Consider the following 17,507-nt stretch of genomic DNA (forward strand, 5'->3'; position numbering starts at 1 on the left):
CACCAAGCTATGAAAAATGTAGCGAGCTACAGTTTGTGTGCTTTTTCTGAAGTGTTTCTTGAATGCCACCAGATGCTGTCTTCAAGGAAAAGGTCAAACTACGGTTATGGCTTGAGATAAGAGTGACTTGACTTTGTTCTGAGTTCCTGATTTTTTTTTTCCAGATAGGAGCTGTATTTTAAATATAACAATAGTCACAGGCATGTAACTTTATCTTTGGCAAAAATAATGCCAACTGCCTCTTACTGAGACAATTGAGAAACTCGTCTTTGCGTGTATCTCTGTCTGTATAACACTGCCCTCAAGTGGCCACACTAGGAGAAGCACATGCAATATCCATTGAATTAAACCAAAAATGTTTGCAAAACCTTTAGTAAGCGCTGGGATGAATTTGGTTCGCAGGACACCTTCGCAGTTAACGGTTCTGGGATTTAATTGTATTTTTTATCTTTTCAATTTTATTTTCATGTATTATCTGTGGGCTTCAGGGGGTTTTCTCAGGCACTTCCTCCCACATGAGTGAGTGAATGAGATTGTGTGGTTGTTTGTCTAAATGCATGATTGACTGATGGGTGTGCTGTATTGTGACTTCCTTAGACAAAACCTTGTTGACCGGTGTCCTTCTTCCACCCAGCAGTTAGCCCAGCAACGTGATTTGCTGGCTGCACAGCACGTGGTAATGTCAACCCAGCCTCAGTCAATGCCTCTGACTTGACACGCTGGGCTTTTTGTTTTTTGTTTTTTTTCCCCCCCTCCAGCACCTGTTTCTGGCCGTCAGAGCTGTTCACGTTGTGCCGCTTTCTCTGCGGAGGAACAACAACTCTGTGACAAAGGTCCCTCAACGCAGGCTCGGGGCCCCCCAAATGTGGAGTCAGGTAGGTCATTGTTTCTCTGCGGGTGAAAGGTTAGGCCTCAATTTAGTATGACACTACCAGCTTTTTTTTTTCCATTTGTGTTGCGTCCATCCATCGATCTCTGAGTGGGGATTTTTCCCTCACATCTATTTATAGTGGCGTGAGGATATTAACTCCGTGTCATGAAATGTCATAATGGCCTGACAGCATTTTAATGTAAATGTGGTGGTCGTGAGATACTTTAACGTCCATTCAAAGTGGAGAAGTTGACCTTGCGCCTTAACAGTTGGAAGACGATGCATTTAGATCAAAGTAGAAATATTTTGCCTCTCAACTTAAAACTCATTCACTGAATAAAAGAATAGACTCTCCTTTAACCAGAAGAAAATGTCTGATTTGCCCCCCCCCCCTTATTTTATGATCAGCAGTAGAATAAAGATAGGTTGCATAAAATGCAACCGTTTCTCAACTGGGCTGATCTCATATCAAAAATGGGTCATCAATGTCATTTACCGGTGGTTGTGCACCAGTAAGTTGTTCCCAAATTTGAAATTTACAGTGGAGTAGCATCAGACCCCACCCCCCCTCACCAACCCCCATCGATCACAGTTGGAAAAAAATCGAATAGACAAGCGTACTTGTCAATGGCAGTGAAAATTACATAGATTTTTCAGATACTTGAACTAGTACAGAATGTGAGTAATTTTGCTACCTCTGGTGAAAAGATTCCAAATGGAAAAATACTGACACAATCGAACAGCTTTCCCTTTCAAAGAAACACCAACAATCGACAAGGACTCTCAAAAAGACACCGTTCGATGAGTTCAATCCCTTCGTGTCATTTTGTCTCAGGACGGACATGGAGGAAAGCTATGAGACCTTTGAAGAGGAGTTAGGGCCAACAAGAAAAGATTCTCTTCCGCAGAAGCCTGTTCGACAAATCCGACAACCAGGTGGTGACACACACTGACAACCGCTCACACACGCGATCTGTCATGCCCGCACGTGGGATAAAATACACTTCCTGGAACTACACAATTGCAAGCAAAACTATACATACCAATACAAGCCACTAAAACATGATCCTTTGCCCGGTGTGCTACGGTGATAATGTGCCTGAGTTGTCCCAGAGAGACGGTTGGCCTTTGAATCGTTCATCTATTCCGACAGAAATAATTCGCCTAAATCCCACAGAATATTTGTATGACAGTGCCCAGAAAAGCAGAGTACATACACTTTTAGTCGCATGGCTTTTTTTGGGGGTGGGGGATGAGATTAACAAATACTATTTTTGTCTATGCTTTGTGAGCCTCAGAGGATCCAACCTTGCTTTAGCCGTTTCGAATTGAAATGACCCACCTCACTATAAGGCAGAACTGAATTATTTCTTCCATAATCAACGAAAAGAAAATTTAGGAGTTCAAGCACAATATGTCTCAGAAGTCCAACCAAATTTGTCATTCAAATCAGAATGATTATGGATGTCATATAAGACTTTAGCTTGAACATTGTTATTTTGTTCTGAATCCCTTTGTGTCATATTTTATTCATGTGTGCCGATTTGCTGAATTATTTTAGGTTGGGCTTTTTTTTCTTGCCATTATGATATATTGTTATGTTTCTGTTCTCCCATGAATTGTATTTTTTCACATTTTCAACACTTCTTTCATCTCTTGGGCTTACAGTATAACAGAATTACCTTGAATGCACTGACCTTGCCTGGCTTTAATTCATCTCCATTTGTCTATTGTTGCAGAAATGTATGCGAGCAGGAAGTTTACAGAGGTCAGTAGATAAACAAGCAGTATGATACAGTCTATTTTTCTTTCGTTTTATCTTTTTGTACGTGACATTATTTCTGCTGTATAGGAAATGTCTACAGTTCCTCAGCCCCCAAAAGTAGAACCAAAGGCGTTGCCGATGGAACCAACTGCTCCCAGGAAATGTGGGTTTCTGTTTGTACTTCTTCTCAAATTTACATGAAAACAACGTCGAACCCTTCTTCTTTCTCCCTTAGTTCCTGTACAAAAAACTTTGTCCATGCAGAATTTGGCTCAGATTGAAACACCGTGGGAGAACGTCACACTCAACCGTTGTCTGTTTGTGGCCATTTCCATCCTGGTCCTCACGTCGGGCTTCCAAAGACTTCATGGTGAGCACATAAAAAAATGGCAGAAGTTTGAGGACAAAGCCAATGTATGCCAGCTGTGACCGAGTGCTGTCTTTTCAATGTAACAGAGACCCTGCGTGGTCAGAGGATAGCAGAGGAGGAGCAAGAGATCGAATTGACCGGGAGGCAACCAAACACGTTACGACACAGAGGCAAACCACCGCAGGTGAAATGAAATAAAGTCTTTTCAGACTAACTAAACACTGTCAGAATGCCAGAAACACTAAACTACATGTCTCAACAACCACTGAAGTATTTGTTCAATGAAATGAAAGAGTTTAGCCTCTGTCTGATACCACGTCAATCTAATTTGTCCATAGCCTTCAGTATCGGTCAAGAAGAGTAAAAAAAAATCCACACGTAGTTGACGCTCCGAAACAATAAATGGATGACTTACAACGGTGGCAAATCACTAAACAAAGCCCCTCAAATCATTTCAACGTAGTTCCTTTGTACCAAGATGCCAAAAGAGGGCAGCTGGCCCATTTGGTTGGTCAGAGCAAAACTGCAAATAAAACACAACATTAGCAATCGGCTCACATCCAGACATTTAATAATCAACGTCTGCGGTGAGCTTTTAAATGTGTTTTTCATGTTATGAGATCAATATTTATTCTGAACTGCTCCTAATGATGGAAGTGACGCAGTTACATGCTCCAATATTGCATCTTTGTACAGTACCGATGCTTTGTATAATGGTGACAAGTGAATTAAGCCCACCCCCTTTGTGCCATCAAATACTAAAACACTCACTTCATGTTTTTAGCCCGAGACAACCCTGTGGGAAGTTTTGTTTTGGTGGCTGCCGGACCTTGATGACGATGACGAAGACGACGACAAAAAAAGGACGAAGAGTGGTCTCAGAAACAAGCCAATGCCAGACAAAAAACTCATGAAGCAGAGCAAAGGGACATTAGAGGCCAGGAGGGCCAAGAAAGTCCAAAAGCAAAAGGCAAAGGACAAGAAGGAGAAGGAGAAGGATATGCTGAAGACATCTGATGAAGCAGATGAGCAAAAAGTGGAAAAGGAGGAGGCGGTATTCGACGCAGATATGGAGAAGGAAAAGAAGAAAAAGAGTCATAAAGGATGATTTCCTTTCCTCGGTACACACAATTTCTCACCGCTTTTGCAGCGCTTGATACAACTTGCTTGTTAGCGTTAGTACGGCAAGAGAGCACCACCTTGCTCTTTACATCCACATCTGTCAAAAGAACAAATTTAAATAAAACTAACCAATGTGCCACTACCGTTGTGAAAACTTTTTGTTGAACATGAGGTGGCTCAGAGATTTTTTTCCCCCCTTAATAGCACAAATGCATCACAACATTGATCATGAACAATTTAGGATACATCACAGTGGATGTCCAACTTTTTAGAGGCTAAAAGATCATGAAAATTGGACATAACAGTTGAGCACGTAGTCATACAAGTTGCCACTTTCAGCTTTACAACACATTTTCTTCAGAAAATTCATCACAGTAACTGACCTCTGAGATTTGTTATTATCAACTTCGAGGCAAAATCTACCCAAGAGATCTGCAGTGTTATGGTGCAGGTTTCCCCAATGATATCATTACCTGTTATATCTTCACATGTGCCGTAGTGTTGGAAGAGAAGACATACAGACCCCAATTTTTTATTATTTTTTTAAGAGCATTTATTTACAAAATCTTAAAAATGAGTTGGTTGTGTAACTTGAACACGATTAATTGTTAGCCACTGTAAGGGCCTCGGGGGGTGGTGGCCTCATTGGCATTGGTGGCATGGGCATTTGAGGGGGCATTTGAGGGGTACCGGGGGCACCCGGGGGAAGGATCATCCCACCCGGAGGTGGAGGCATGGACTCGTTTTGTGGGCGAGGTGCACTCATAAGAGGGGGAGGACGCTTCATAGCAGCAGGAGGCGGTGGACCAGTCGGTGGTAGGAGAGCTTTTTCCATTTTAAAGTGGAACTGAAGGAAGAACTGAGGGGAGGAATAAAACATTTAGACCACACGCTTTTTCAGTTATCAAAGACTCTTGATTTTCTAACTGGCACCTGTTTTGTTTCTCGGTTCCAGTGTGTCCAGAAGCGGCTCTCTGCTTTGTCGATTTCTCTACTGGGGACCTAAAAGAGCCGAGGTGTTAACATCATGACACATCAAAAAGAAAAAAAGGAAAGAAAATTAGGCGCCAGCAGTCACCTTAAAAGCAATAGTCTCATAAGGTTCCGCAGCGAGCAACAGGTACTGCCAACGGCGGTCCGGGGGCTCGATGCGCTGTTCGTATGCAGACATGAAACGGTGTCTGGGTCCAATACCTTCCGCTACTTCCGGGTAGTCAATCTGAAGGTCGCAGAAATCCACCTTAGCTTCTTCACTCATTTGTGTTACAGTTTCAACAGTTTCATTTTATTGCAATTTACACCAACCTGGAAAAGTAAAGACTGCTGCCCAGTCTCCGGATCCCTCTGCTTGGTTACTGAGAAGAAACATGACATTAGTGCACTAATACATACTCATAAAAAGTTGGGGATGTTTTGTTTTAAATTCAAATTTTAGGATCTGGCTCCAAATGCACTATAAACATTCCATGTGAACTTCATTGGACCATCTCTCAACTTTTGAATGCGCATGTCCATGTTTGAGTTTGCACAAATTCCTGATCAAATTAAGTTCACCTGTAAAGATTGCTTATTTTTCATGAATTATTAAATTTCCACAGAAAACCCAACTCCCCCAACATTTTGTGAGCAGTTTCTAATCATACGGCCATACCCTACCTTTATATCCGGGCCGACCAATTTTCACAAACTTCTTGACCTCGACCTTTACTTTTGCTGGTGCCGGCTGAGCAGGAGCTTCTTTGGCCTCTTTGGCAGCTCGCCGCGCTCTGACAAAAAAAAAAAAAAAAAAAAAAAACTAAGGTCTTAACGATTTGAAAACAAATTGGACATTGGTGATGGGCCAGCCATTGCACACAGTTCAAAGATGACGTGGTACTTACAAATTAGTCTGATGTTTCTTTCCTTGTGTATGTGCTAAGTAGCTGCCCTATAATGACCAAGAGCATGTCGTTAATATTGCACTTGAACCACAAAGACTTCACATGTACGTATTCAAATTGTGACCTCGTTGTTGTGAAGCGTCAGGCAAAGTTTGCACTCATATGATCCTAAATGATTCTTCATAAAGTAGGGATCTTTGTTGATGTCAATGGTCTCCAGAGCCAGCTGGCGCAACCGCTCTCGTCTGTCCCGATTACTCTCCGAGGAGGACGCCACCCCTCCACTTCCCGTCTTCCCTCCAGCTCGATGTTGGAAATCCATTTTTGCAAGGTGATTGATCAAGACACGAAGATGCTCTCAGGCAAACGCCCAGTTGATCCAACACTGGACAGCTACTACTTTTTCTCCTTCCTGTCTTGGTTACCTAGCAGCGGAAATACACAGTTCAAGTTACAATTTTATAAGCAGAAGCAGATGTACTGTTTGTTGACTAACATTTAGACTATTGAAAATGTTAATTTAGAGACTACACGAAATAAAGTAATCAGAAGATGGGACTGAGCCCTTCACGAAAGTGCAAACCCCCAACATACTTCCATGAGCCCAATTCCGATTCAGAGAGTGCTTTGACGCCACCTTGTTGGATATTAGCGACTTACAAAAAATACAAATACAGTGCCACAGCAAACAACGGTGAGTACGTTCCAACAATGAGTGATTTGGCGAACACCGAACCGCAAATGAGCGGGATTGCGGTACATCATGTTTAGATTAGGACATATTTCGATTTTTTTTTCAATCAAGTGGGCAGTTATATTGATTTTTAAGTTACATTTTCGAACCGAAAACACACACTTTAAGTTATTAGGGGCAAGCCGACTTTTTTTCTTGATAGTTATGTGACTTTACCGGTGACTACTGAACGGAGACTGGCAAAGCTAAAGCTAAGGAACACGGTTAGCTTCCTCCGAACAACCCCATACCTCAAACGACCATCGAATCACAACAACATAAAAATATATTTACTGCACTACAATAACAGATATAAAATCCAATTACCTGTGCTATTAATACGTATTTCATATCGTATGTACTGCTTATTTAGAAAAAAAAACACTCACCAACAATACAACGCAAGGATCACGCTCACAGTGAATGCAGTCAGTGAGCATGCGCATATCGTTTATTCTTCTTTGCGACCAGTGACCACTTGATTCAATATTTTTACTAGCGCCACTTAACGATCGGAAGGCGCATAAACAATTTGAATTTCGAATGCTTCTTTATTATAAACCGCCGAAAACACACGACTCAATCTTCTTAACACTTCTTGTCAAAAACATATCTGTAATCACGTACTGTATCTTCTATCGTTACAATTTGTTTAATTCCCTCATTTTCTGTATTGAATGTAACCTTCACAGGTCGGACTAAAATATTAATCCAAGTTTCATCGGACTACCGGAACCAGTAAAAAACAAAGTACATCAGAATTAGGTTATACGTCCCCCAAACCGTGAACCAAACATCCACAGTAACTGAGATCTGGGCAAATTTTAAGCATATTTATATTTTGGCTGAAAACTTTGCTGAACACAGCTGCCTTTTAATTAATGAAAACCCTTTATTTATTTATTTTCTCTTTTTATTTTGAATATGTTATCTTAAAGATCAGTGTTTTCTACTGTGGTAACAGTACTCTCGTCCACCGACCACAAACCTTTATGGATGGTGCCATACAGGTATTTTACATGATCATGTACAGTATTTTTCTGTCGTTTCGCTTACTTCGACCCTTTCTGGCTTCCGTACAACGAGTCAAGAGGAGTGGTCCTGCTGCGTGTTCTTTGAAGGCGAATAGACACTTTTGCTGTTCTTGAAGAAGTTTCACTTTGTCTTATCCAGCAAACAAAATATTGAGATGCAGAAACTTATTTAACAACACCAGTCAGTGTTTCTGACGACGTTTGTTAAATAACGCGGTTGAGTTTTCATGATGGGAAATTGCCGTGATCGTACCTAGTGTGTCCAGCGGTCGTGCCGAGGTGAAACTTTTACTATCAGTGATGCGTTTCAACGAGAAAGAGATGGTGCATTTGAGCCGACAACCTTCAGAAATGGTCGCCGAGCTTGGGATGCGAGGACCGAAGAAGGGAGACGGTAATCTCTTCGAGTATTTGGTCGTTTCCAACTGCTGACCGCTCATGCTAGCCTCGCAGCATTAGCCACAAGACACTTTCCGGTTTGCGAGGTTTACCTTGGTTCCTTTTATGTTACAGTTGTGAAGAGGAGGCTAGTGAAACTCGTTGTCAACTTCCTCTTTTATTTTAAGACTGACGAAGAAGAAGTGAGTGTAACTACAGTACTATGGTCTTGTATTGTACATTCATTAACTGTTTAAATGGGCGAATGACTCTAAATTACTTTGTTAGCCTGTTGGAGCTTTGCTGCTGGAGCAGTGTCGGGTGGAGAAGGAGGACAACCTGACCTTCTCCGTTGGTGAGTGGTAATCATTTGACATTTTAATGTCTGCCTGTTATGCACTGTTTCCCATTACTGTAAAATTGTTTGGGTCACTGGTGAGCTGGCGGGTTTTCCAGATGACCTTGGGCGAGAGGCGGGCTTCACCCTTGGCTGGCCGCCTGCCAATCACAAAGCACAGACACAAACATCACATTTATTTTCACGCCAATGGAATATTATATATAGTCTTGGTGATTGTAATAATTACAGAATAATATTCTAATAATCTCTCACTCACAATGGTTATTTGGGAGTCACTACACTATGTACGTGTCAGTCCATCTGTAGAAGCTCTATTTTATATTTGCAGCGTTTCTCGAAGATGCAGAGAGGAAATATCTTTTTGAGTGCGACTCTGAGGAGCAGTGTGAGAAATGGATAGACTCCATCATCAAGGCAAGGTGAGAGTGCTTCCTCTGGACACAAAATTAATGACGAGATAAATATAAGGTAAATATAGTGTCATCTTAAATATGGAGTTGATATAAAGCTTCACGTCACAGATGTTTCTTCTGTTGTGTGTTTTCACGCTGTTAAATTTAACAGTCGGGATAAGCAAAGATCAAAGGGGATAAGTGGTCAGTGACACAGGAGTTAAGATTGAACTACATTTTTTTCTCAGAACTGCATTTTTTGTTGGGGTTTTTTTTTGTTTGTTTTTTTAAGAAGAAAACAACATCTTGTCTCTCCTGCAGCTATGAATTCATGAGAAGGAACCTCATCTTCTACAGAACTGAGATCCACAGGCTTACTGGCAAAGTAATTTAATTTTCTATATACATGCTGTCATCATTTACCTGAATATCTACTACCGTTCATAGAATTTCACCAAATTGTGCATGCTAGATCAGCCAAAATATCACTTAGGATATATGTCTGTTACGTCTGATATATCCTGAGCACATGCCTACTACTTTACCATCCCCGCAGGATCCATTGGAGCAGTATGGCATATCTGATGAAGCTCGTTTTCAGGTCACTAATGGCCTGCAACATTCTTCCCGAGATGCCTCCTCCATGTAGACCAGCGTTGTGCCAAGATTGATTAGCATTTTTCTTTGAGTTCTCCTTGCCACTCGGGTAGTACCACCACCTAGGACTGACAAACAGTGGCATTACTGTAAGCACTCCAGAGTTTGTGCACACCTTGTTTTCACATGACTTTTTTTTTTTTTCATCGGTTGATTACCAGCTTCAACAGTGTGTGACTCTTAAACCACTGGCTTGCTGTCACCTTTAGGTATCATGTCTGATAGTGGGCTCTCGGTCCCAGTTTTTCTACTGTAATTTTAAATAATGTGATTTTTAGTGAGGTATCATTTGATTTGCTACTGGGAGACTCAATCAGGACATTTGGAAACATATTAACATTAGATACATTGCAAGAGGAAAAAAATCCTAATTAAGGCCAGAATAATAATGGCATTCGAACTGCTGAGTTGAGCCACACGTGTGTGGGGGTGGGATGGGGAGAATTTTTTTTTTTTTTCCTAAAAGTACATGTTTATTTTCTTGCTCGTCTAAACTACTTGGTTTGTCTAAAGACACACTTTTGCACACAGTACTTTATTTGGTCTTGAGGGTTTATTTTATAACAGTTTAAAAAATTTACTTGAATTCACTTTGCATTTTCTATTGCACTTTCATTCACATTTCTTTGGTAAAGTTGGACCATCCTAAGTTACAAGTCTTGACTTTCTCTTGTGTGTTGCTACAGCTCTGACCCACATTACATTGAACCGTTCGGTAGGTTGCCATATGGTAGGTAAATGTGTTTAGTATATATGCATATCTATGTGATAAGGAGGGTTCATTATGTGTCCTGTTTTCTACACAAATGTAGGTTGCCATATGGTAGGTACATGTGTTAGTATATATGCATATCTATGTGATTAGGAGGGTTCATTATGTGTCCTGTTTTCTACACAAAAGTTATTTGTTGACTTCGTTTCATTTCTACAGCTGTTTTTTTTTTTGGCATTAAAAACAATTTAAATGATGTTCATACTTATCTTTTGCAAAGTACTACTGAAATGAATGAAGTGACACCCATTGGTATGATAATAAATTAGTACCTTGATTAGTGTACAGTCACAAGGTAGATTATTAGCCATTTACTATTATTATTTTCAAATTCGACTCGGGGGGCATGTTACTGTTGGGTGCTGTTACTGAGAGTTTTTGTGTAGTATTGATGGTTTCTATAATTGTGATCTAATAGTGGTGGTATTAATAGGTGGCAGTCGGTAAATCCACTGAAGGCTAAAGAATCAAATGCCAGCTACTGGCAAATGACAGGTGTCAAGTAAAATTTATTGGCAAAGCCTGTAAAGATTTGATAGTACTAAGTTAATGTACAGTAACCCATTGTGTGAAAATCATGGCAAATGTAAGATATGTATAGTGACATGAGAAACGGTGGATACAACGTAGGATTTACCCTTGTATTTTCTTTTGTGGAAGGATCCAAAATGGCGCTGATACATTATAGAATGTTGTAACTTCCGTTTCCTACATTTTTGTTCGTAATATTACGACTCTAAATAAATACCCAAGGACTGGGTGAAAGTTCCGAAACCTTTTCAATGTTTTTGCAGGAGGAAGCAGTGCCCCCGAAAGCGACGTTTCCTTAGCAACGGAAAATGCGCGATTCAAAAACAATGACGTTTTATTTTCCCGTGATCCTTAGCGACACTGGCTTCAGCGCTTAGCGAAATAAAAAGAGCTGTCCCGTTCTCTTAAACCTTTATCGATTACACAAAAAAGACAAAATATCCGCAAAAGATTTTGCATCGGCACGGGAGAAAGAGTGCCGGACGTGCGATCGAAGGAGTTTTCTTCGGCACCGGTGAGTGGAAATTCAAAATGCGGATTGTAAATAATGGTGCTGGTCAAGTTTCTCGACACCTTATTTCGGCTAGCATCGCTAGCTGCAGCTACCTATAATTGGCATTGGCGCTGGAGAGATTTGTTTCAGTATTCCCATTGTTAGGATAAAATTGACGTCTGTCATGCGGTTCAAATTACAATAAATTCAGATGTTTACTGCCGCTTTTGTCGTGTCCTAAAGATCAGCTGCTATTTGAACCACGTCTCTGTGTTTTTGCACAAGCCTAATATCTGTAAAACAGAGATTATATTTTTGTGTCGGTATTGACGGCTAAATTACCTTGAAAAATAATATAACTATACAATAGTGCATTTTAATATGCGATTTTCCCCCAAGGCCCTCCTTATTACTGTTATTATTATTGTTTTCAAACAAAATGACCAACAAATTAATCTGTATTACTGTGTTGGATACAGGGCTGAACGATTTTGACAATTTAATTAAGATTGCCCCCCCCCCACCCCCATCATATTGGGGTTGTGATTTTAAATCGATTATATTTTCTTTTTTAACAAACGCAAGCAACACATTTACTCCATATCACAATAATGTTTTGGTCTTAGGTTAGGTGTACAGTATGCTTAAAGGCATGACCATTACTATCAAAGGCAGTTTATTTGTCTACTGACACACCTTTTTGTTTTTCTAAAAATTGCAGCATTTGCAATCAGATGTGCTGAAGTAGAGAGACATCTAAAACAGGCGGGATATGGCTCTCGAGGAACTGGAGTTCCCTACCTCTGTTTTAGTTTATACTATCAATGTATAGAGATTTCATAATTCATCAGGGAAAAAAAAAGTGTGAGTGTTGAATTAATTATTATAACTCATTCTATTGTATGAATGGTAACTCACAGGTCTGTTTTACCTTCTGCCATCTATGGAAGAGTATTTAATCGTTCTTCCTGTCCCTGCTACTGGCATAGCTAAATGGACATAGATATGTTTGTAATTAATAAATATTGGATTGACAAATTAAGTGGAATTGGATCATGTCCTACGGCACACCTGAAGATATCTGCCGGCATGCCGGTGGGGAAGCGTTGATGATGAACTCTAACCATCATGAATTTATTATAATACAATTGGATTTACTGTTAACCTCTTTTCAGGCATTATGGATCAGGACTATGAGTCCAGGCTGCTAAGGCAACTCAATATCCACAATGCGAATGCCAGCCCAGTGGTAAGTTCACGACATCCACAGGAATGACTTGTAACGTTTCATAAAAGATTAAATGCAAATGTACTGAACTTAAATAAAACGAAATTGTACTTATGCAGTGATTTTATTTTTTATTTTTTGAGGTGAGGGGGCGGGTCATATCATCAGAGAGCACTTGCGTGAAAATCACTCGAGTCATAAAATGACCTCTGCTCTCCTCCCCTGTGTAGAAATCTCTTGGCGCGCTACGAGCTCTGTCGCCAGTCAGCTCCCCGCTGTCCTCCCCGAGCAAGCACGGCGATCGCTTCATCCCTTCACGGGCCGGCGCCAACTGGAGCGTCAACTTCCACCGCATCAATGTGAGTTTGCTGCAATGCGGGCAAAGAGGCAACTGTCAGTTGCATCAGTGTCAAAGTGATTCCCTGAGCTGATGCTTAATGCTGTGCCAAATCGAGTGTGAGGTCTCGGTTGATGGAGCTAACGTGTTTTTGTTGTTCCGGCGTAGGAAATTGAAAAGTCACACAATCAAAACAGGAAAACCAAAGATGGAACAGCAGACAGTAACAAAGGTAGAGCCGTCCACTTGTTCCTGCTTCTTTTCAGACTGGCAGGACACATTGTTTCAGTCTGGTATATTCACATTGTAAATTTTTCATTGCTTTGTTTTTTTTTTTTGTTTTTTTTTAACTGCATGTTCAAAATAAACCTTCAGTAAAATTGAAGTAGATGGGTAGAAATATAGTGCTGCTTTGCCTTAAGAGTGCAGCAACTTAGAAGTTATGAGCCGTCACTTGGTTATTTTAAAAATTTGGATTAGCGAGTTTCATATTGCCGCTCGAGTGAAGGGAAAAGAAAATACAGGTTTAGCGAAAATTAAGCGACGGTGATACCCTCACATATGGGCAAGGAGAGTCAAAATCGTAGATGCAATTTGAGCCACATATTGAAAGGAACAAGCACACAAATAAAGTACAATAAATGCAAAAATGTGAGAAAAGTGTGAAGGTTTTTGAAATCATTCATTTCATCAGTGTGTTTGAACTTGTGCGCCCTCAGCGGATGGTCTCGCTTACTCGGCGCTGCTGAAGAACGAGCTGCTCGGAGCCGGAATCGACAAAGTCCAGGACCCCCAGTCTGAAGATCGCCGTCTTCAGCCAGCCACCCCTACAAGGAGGAGCCTTTTTAAAGTAACATTTTATCGAGTCCTATGACTTACATTTTTATTGTTTTGTTTTTTTTTTAACCACATTTAAGATAAAGGTCTGCTTTTCTCTTCTAGTATTCTTTGAGTACCAAGAGGTCTCTGGAAGAAGATGGAAATGCAGTCTCTCCTTATTCTTTATCACCCGTCAGTAGCAACAGGTAAATATTCCCTCCAGTGTTTTTTTTTTTTTTCCCTTCTCTCTCTTCGTTTTCTTCAAGCCGAGGTGGGTTCGGATCATACTCGCTGACACGATCCATTGTGTTTCGCAGCCAGAAACTGCTCCGGTCGCCACGGAAACCCATGCGCAAGATATCCAAAATACCTTTTAAAGTACTCGACGCTCCCGAGCTTCAGGATGACTTCTACCTCAACCTTGTGGACTGGTCCTCTCTCAACGTGCTCAGTGTGGGACTGGGCACTTGTGTGTACCTGTGGAGCGCCTGCACCAGCCAGGTGTGTGTGTCTGTGTTTTTCTCTGTTCGCCTGCAGACATTTAAATGTGTTAAAATGGGGTAAAACTACATATGTGGCTGTCCATATTTATCGGAGGTTTGATTCTTCCCGTGTCTGTCTCTTTTTAGGTGACGCGTCTGTGCGACCTTTCTGTGGAAGGAGACTCTGTAACATCAGTGGGCTGGTCAGAAAGGGTAGGGTTTGTTTTTTTTCCCCCTAATTGTTAACATTATGTTGTAAGCAAGTTTGTTGATGACCCACCCCTCTTTTAAACTTTATTTAAAAAAAAAAAAAAAAAAGTCATCTTAATGCAGATGTTGTTGGTCTCTCTCATGTCTTTTGTGCTTGTTTCTTATTTAAGGGTAACCTAGTTGCTGTGGGGACTCATAAAGGGTACGTTCAAATCTGGGATGCCGCCGCGGGGAAGAAGCTCTCTACACTTGAGGGACACACGGCCAGAGTGGGTGAGTTGAGAGACCAGACTCAAGAAGGCATGGATGGTTTGGAGATGATTGGATTTTTTTTTTTTTATCCTTTTGGATTTCTGACCCAGAAGTGTTTTTTTTCCATACAAATGTTTACTGTCATTTTTGGCTTTACTGCTGTGTTAGTGTAGTTTACTGAGACGACGACATGTTGCGACTTGGGGATTATGTCACAGCTGTACCGATGTTCATTTTATTGCTCTTCATATTTCTACGTATGTGCTAGGCGCGTTGGCATGGAACGCAGACCAGCTATCGTCCGGAAGTCGCGATAGGGTCATCCTGCAGCGGGACATCAGAGCCCCGCCTCTCCAGTCCGAGCGCCGGCTCCAGGGACACCGGCAGGAAGTGTGCGGACTGAAGTGGAGCACGGACCATCAGCTGTTAGCATCTGGCGGCAATGATAACAAGGTTTACAGAGAATTTCGGAGTGTAATTAGAGCAGAAGATGTCGGTCAAGGTAACACCGTCATGTATTTATCGGTGCCCTCCTGACGTTTGCAGTTGCTGGTGTGGAACCACTCGAGCGTCCTCCCAGTGCAGCAGTACACTGAGCATTTGGCGGCAGTGAAGGCTATCGCCTGGTCCCCCCACCAGCACGGCCTGCTGGCCTCCGGAGGGGGCACCGCCGACCGCTGCATCCGCTTCTGGAACACTCTGACGGGCCAGCCCCTGCAGTGCACCGACACGGGCTCTCAGGTGTGCAACCTGGCCTGGTCTAAGCACACCAACGAACTGGTGAGTCAGACTCAAAGCTTATATTGCGATAGAAGACTTTGTCCACATTTCCCACCACTGCAACTGCCTTGGAAACTGAGACAAAATACTGTCGTCTAATTTGACTCCCAACTTTTTATTTGTTTTCCCTTCTCAGGTCAGCACACATGGTTATTCCCAAAACCAAATCCTAGTGTGGAAATATCCCTCCCTCACTCAAGTGGCCAAACTTACAGGACATTCCTACAGAGTTCTCTACCTGGTCAGTATTTACTGGGCTATTTGTCATGGGGCGTCTCCAGAGCAGTGGTCCCCAACCACTCCTCCGTGGTTTGGTAGCCACTTGGTACAGGTGGTTGTTTAAAAAAAAAAATGCAGTTATGTTCTCGTTTAAATCGGTCATTGGCACAAAAAAAAAGGTCAGGGGCCACTGCTCTAGAGGATGACATAAAAAGATCAATGTACTATACATGTCAATGAGTTTACGGGTGATGTGTGTGCAGGCCATGTCCCCTGATGGAGAGGCCATCGTGACGGGGGCAGGAGATGAAACTCTCCGCTTCTGGAATGTCTTTAGCAAGATGAGATCCACTAAAGTACGTTTTTGGTTTTTGTTTTTGTTTTTTGTTTTTTTGGGGTGGGGGGGTCATTAAGTACTGCATAGTTCCTCTTGGCATTATGGTGTTTATTATTCCTCTTGCAACAAATAATAGCTTTTTGGCGGAGCCTGAATTTGTCTGAAAAGAGAGAGACTCCACTAAACGAAGTTACTCGCAACTGCCTTTAAAACCCACTTGTGTCCTCTCCCTTTCAGGAGTCTGTGTCAGTCCTCAACCTTTTCACCAGGATCCGGTAGTCAGCGCACTCAGAGCTACTGGCGACGAAAGATGAAAATTCCTCTTTGCATGCACCAAGTCCATGCGTTAAGCATCAGCCCAGTTGTGAATGCTTGAAGTGGTAACCACGCGCGATGTTCGATGATCACAGACTAAATAATCAACCAGACTCATCGTCACAGAACCGTTTACAGCCCCTAAATTGTGCAAAACTGCCAAATGTTGAGTTTGTCTTTTTTTATTATTTTAAAAAAATAATAATTTATTATGTTTTGTTTTGTGCTTGTCCTGCGTTTGTTTTGCATATCAATACTTTTGTGTTTGTCGTTGAATTCAGCATTTGCGCAAGTGAACGTTTTTGGTTGAATCTGTGGAGTTTGCCGTTGCCTTCGGGGGTTTGGCTTTGCCGACAGACGTGTGAGTCCTGCATTATGAATATGTTTCATCGGGCTAAAACAAAACGTGTATCGTTTGAGAAAGCACCAAAAATCGCAAACCTCACCTGTGTAGTACATCACTGCAAAATGAAAGCATTGCCGATCAGAGTCATTAGTAACAGCAATTAAAGCCTTACAATCCATAACAATTAGCTGCACGGTAAAATGCTCTGCTTTGCGACCATCGTGACATTTGGCTTGCGGTTCTATTTCTGTGCAGGTGCTTGTTTTGTCTAATTTGCAGCCCAAATTCCATATCACCTGCAACCCACCCCTCCATTATCATTCTTTTTATTTCCCAGTTTGAATGCTGAGTGTGAGACATTTACATTCATGCTATTTATTTGTGTTGTGTAAAGAAGTTCTTGTACAGTAATGGCATGCTTGGTGGAAAAAAAGAAAAAAACGGAGCGGAGAAAAGCAGTTTAACGCCACATTGAACGTCATTGTACTTATTAGGACAACTTGACTTACACATTGAATGTAAAACAATGTCTATTTCTGTACTCAGGTAATGGGCAATTAAAAACATCACATCATGTCTTGTACATTATCCGGCAAGTGCTTCCTCTTTTATTCTGTGAACATATTCGCTGTAGTTCAATTTGTAGCTGGTTTAATTGACAAATTGGCTTTTTTTGGGTGGGAGGGGGGTCCATAAAGTGTATAGAAAATACTCTATATAATTAATAGTTTGAGACTCAATGTGCCGCTACCGCATGCTGTTATCACAAGGAAATATACTGTATTTTAAACACGTACACATTACTCCAATGTGCTCACACAGC

At 41.4% G+C, this 17,507-nt stretch overlaps 4 protein-coding genes and 1 long non-coding RNA gene across 7 annotated transcripts; 3 read left to right on the plus strand and 2 right to left on the minus strand.

Annotated features, from left to right (window-relative positions):
- The first annotated feature begins 741 nt into the window (after positions 1–741).
- On the plus strand, positions 742–4,294 carry LOC109507421 (uncharacterized). Of its 2 annotated transcripts, XM_019856839.1 has the most exons (7): positions 742–875; positions 1,707–1,807; positions 2,611–2,639; positions 2,724–2,799; positions 2,872–3,006; positions 3,093–3,190; positions 3,791–4,294. In XM_019856839.1, exons 2-7 carry the CDS (start codon positions 1,714–1,716, stop codon positions 4,112–4,114), a joined length of 756 nt encoding a protein of 251 aa, XP_019712398.1. In that variant the 5' UTR covers positions 742–875; positions 1,707–1,713; the 3' UTR covers positions 4,115–4,294. The 2 variants fall into 2 exon arrangements, with proteins under 2 accessions (XP_019712398.1, XP_019712399.1); XM_019856840.1 differs by lacking the exon at positions 742–875 and having other exon boundaries at positions 1,703–1,807; positions 2,540–2,639.
- A 360-nt stretch (positions 4,295–4,654) lies between these two features.
- sf3a2 (splicing factor 3a, subunit 2) lies at positions 4,655–7,902 on the minus strand. 2 transcript variants are annotated; one of them, XM_019856837.1, is made up of 8 exons: positions 7,131–7,235; positions 6,133–6,433; positions 6,009–6,055; positions 5,785–5,894; positions 5,434–5,483; positions 5,207–5,347; positions 5,062–5,130; positions 4,655–4,987 (listed from the first exon to the last, which is right to left on the minus strand). In XM_019856837.1, exons 2-8 carry the CDS (start codon positions 6,328–6,330, stop codon positions 4,730–4,732), a joined length of 873 nt encoding a protein of 290 aa, XP_019712396.1. In that variant the 5' UTR covers positions 6,331–6,433; positions 7,131–7,235; the 3' UTR covers positions 4,655–4,729. The 2 variants fall into 2 exon arrangements, with proteins under 2 accessions (XP_019712396.1, XP_019712397.1); XM_019856838.1 differs by lacking the exon at positions 7,131–7,235 and adding an exon at positions 7,798–7,902 and having other exon boundaries at positions 4,667–4,987.
- A 150-nt stretch (positions 7,903–8,052) lies between these two features.
- plekhj1 (pleckstrin homology domain containing, family J member 1) lies at positions 8,053–10,335 on the plus strand. Its single transcript, XM_019856841.1, has 6 exons — positions 8,053–8,169; positions 8,289–8,356; positions 8,442–8,508; positions 8,843–8,933; positions 9,228–9,291; positions 9,463–10,335. Exons 1-6 carry the CDS (start codon positions 8,076–8,078, stop codon positions 9,553–9,555), a joined length of 477 nt encoding a protein of 158 aa, XP_019712400.1. The 5' UTR covers positions 8,053–8,075; the 3' UTR covers positions 9,556–10,335.
- Positions 8,510–9,539, minus strand: LOC109507423 (uncharacterized). The gene is made up of 2 exons (XR_002166464.1): positions 9,452–9,539; positions 8,510–8,651 (listed from the first exon to the last, which is right to left on the minus strand). It is a non-coding gene; the product is annotated as an uncharacterized LOC109507423 (long non-coding RNA).
- Positions 10,336–11,201: 866 nt separating the features above from the next.
- Positions 11,202–17,272, plus strand: LOC109507419 (fizzy-related protein homolog). Its single transcript, XM_019856836.1, has 14 exons — positions 11,202–11,380; positions 12,535–12,608; positions 12,818–12,946; positions 13,093–13,156; positions 13,644–13,774; positions 13,867–13,949; positions 14,061–14,244; positions 14,373–14,438; positions 14,606–14,708; positions 14,956–15,140; positions 15,234–15,467; positions 15,604–15,708; positions 15,950–16,042; positions 16,261–17,272. Exons 2-14 carry the CDS (start codon positions 12,540–12,542, stop codon positions 16,300–16,302), a joined length of 1,488 nt encoding a protein of 495 aa, XP_019712395.1. The 5' UTR covers positions 11,202–11,380; positions 12,535–12,539; the 3' UTR covers positions 16,303–17,272.
- Positions 17,273–17,507: the final 235 nt, after the last annotated feature.

Source organism: Hippocampus comes, unplaced genomic scaffold, assembly GCF_001891065.2.
Source record: "Hippocampus comes isolate QL1 unplaced genomic scaffold, H_comes_QL1_v1.1 scaffold105, whole genome shotgun sequence".
Lineage (NCBI taxonomy): Eukaryota > Metazoa > Chordata > Actinopteri > Syngnathiformes > Syngnathidae > Hippocampus > Hippocampus comes.

Coding starts and splice junctions, on each gene's coding strand:
- sf3a2 (XM_019856837.1), bottom strand. CDS start 6,330: ATGGATTTCCAACATCGAGCTGGAGGGAAGACGGGAAGTGGAGGGGTG. Junction 6,056..6,132: donor TGACGCTTCACAACAACGAG/GTCACAATTTGA, acceptor TGGTCATTATAG/GGCAGCTACTTAGCACATAC. Junction 4,988..5,061: donor GGAACCGAGAAACAAAACAG/GTGCCAGTTAGA, acceptor TCCTCCCCTCAG/TTCTTCCTTCAGTTCCACTT.
- plekhj1 (XM_019856841.1), top strand. CDS start 8,076: ATGCGTTTCAACGAGAAAGAGATGGTGCATTTGAGCCGACAACCTTCA. Junction 8,170..8,288: donor AGGACCGAAGAAGGGAGACG/GTAATCTCTTCG, acceptor TTTATGTTACAG/TTGTGAAGAGGAGGCTAGTG. Junction 9,292..9,462: donor TCCACAGGCTTACTGGCAAA/GTAATTTAATTT, acceptor CCATCCCCGCAG/GATCCATTGGAGCAGTATGG.
- LOC109507421 (XM_019856839.1), top strand. CDS start 1,714: ATGGAGGAAAGCTATGAGACCTTTGAAGAGGAGTTAGGGCCAACAAGA. Junction 3,007..3,092: donor GGGCTTCCAAAGACTTCATG/GTGAGCACATAA, acceptor TCAATGTAACAG/AGACCCTGCGTGGTCAGAGG. Junction 3,191..3,790: donor ACAGAGGCAAACCACCGCAG/GTGAAATGAAAT, acceptor TCATGTTTTTAG/CCCGAGACAACCCTGTGGGA.
- LOC109507419 (XM_019856836.1), top strand. CDS start 12,540: ATGGATCAGGACTATGAGTCCAGGCTGCTAAGGCAACTCAATATCCAC. Junction 13,950..14,060: donor TCACCCGTCAGTAGCAACAG/GTAAATATTCCC, acceptor TGTGTTTCGCAG/CCAGAAACTGCTCCGGTCGC. Junction 14,245..14,372: donor GGAGCGCCTGCACCAGCCAG/GTGTGTGTGTCT, acceptor GTCTCTTTTTAG/GTGACGCGTCTGTGCGACCT.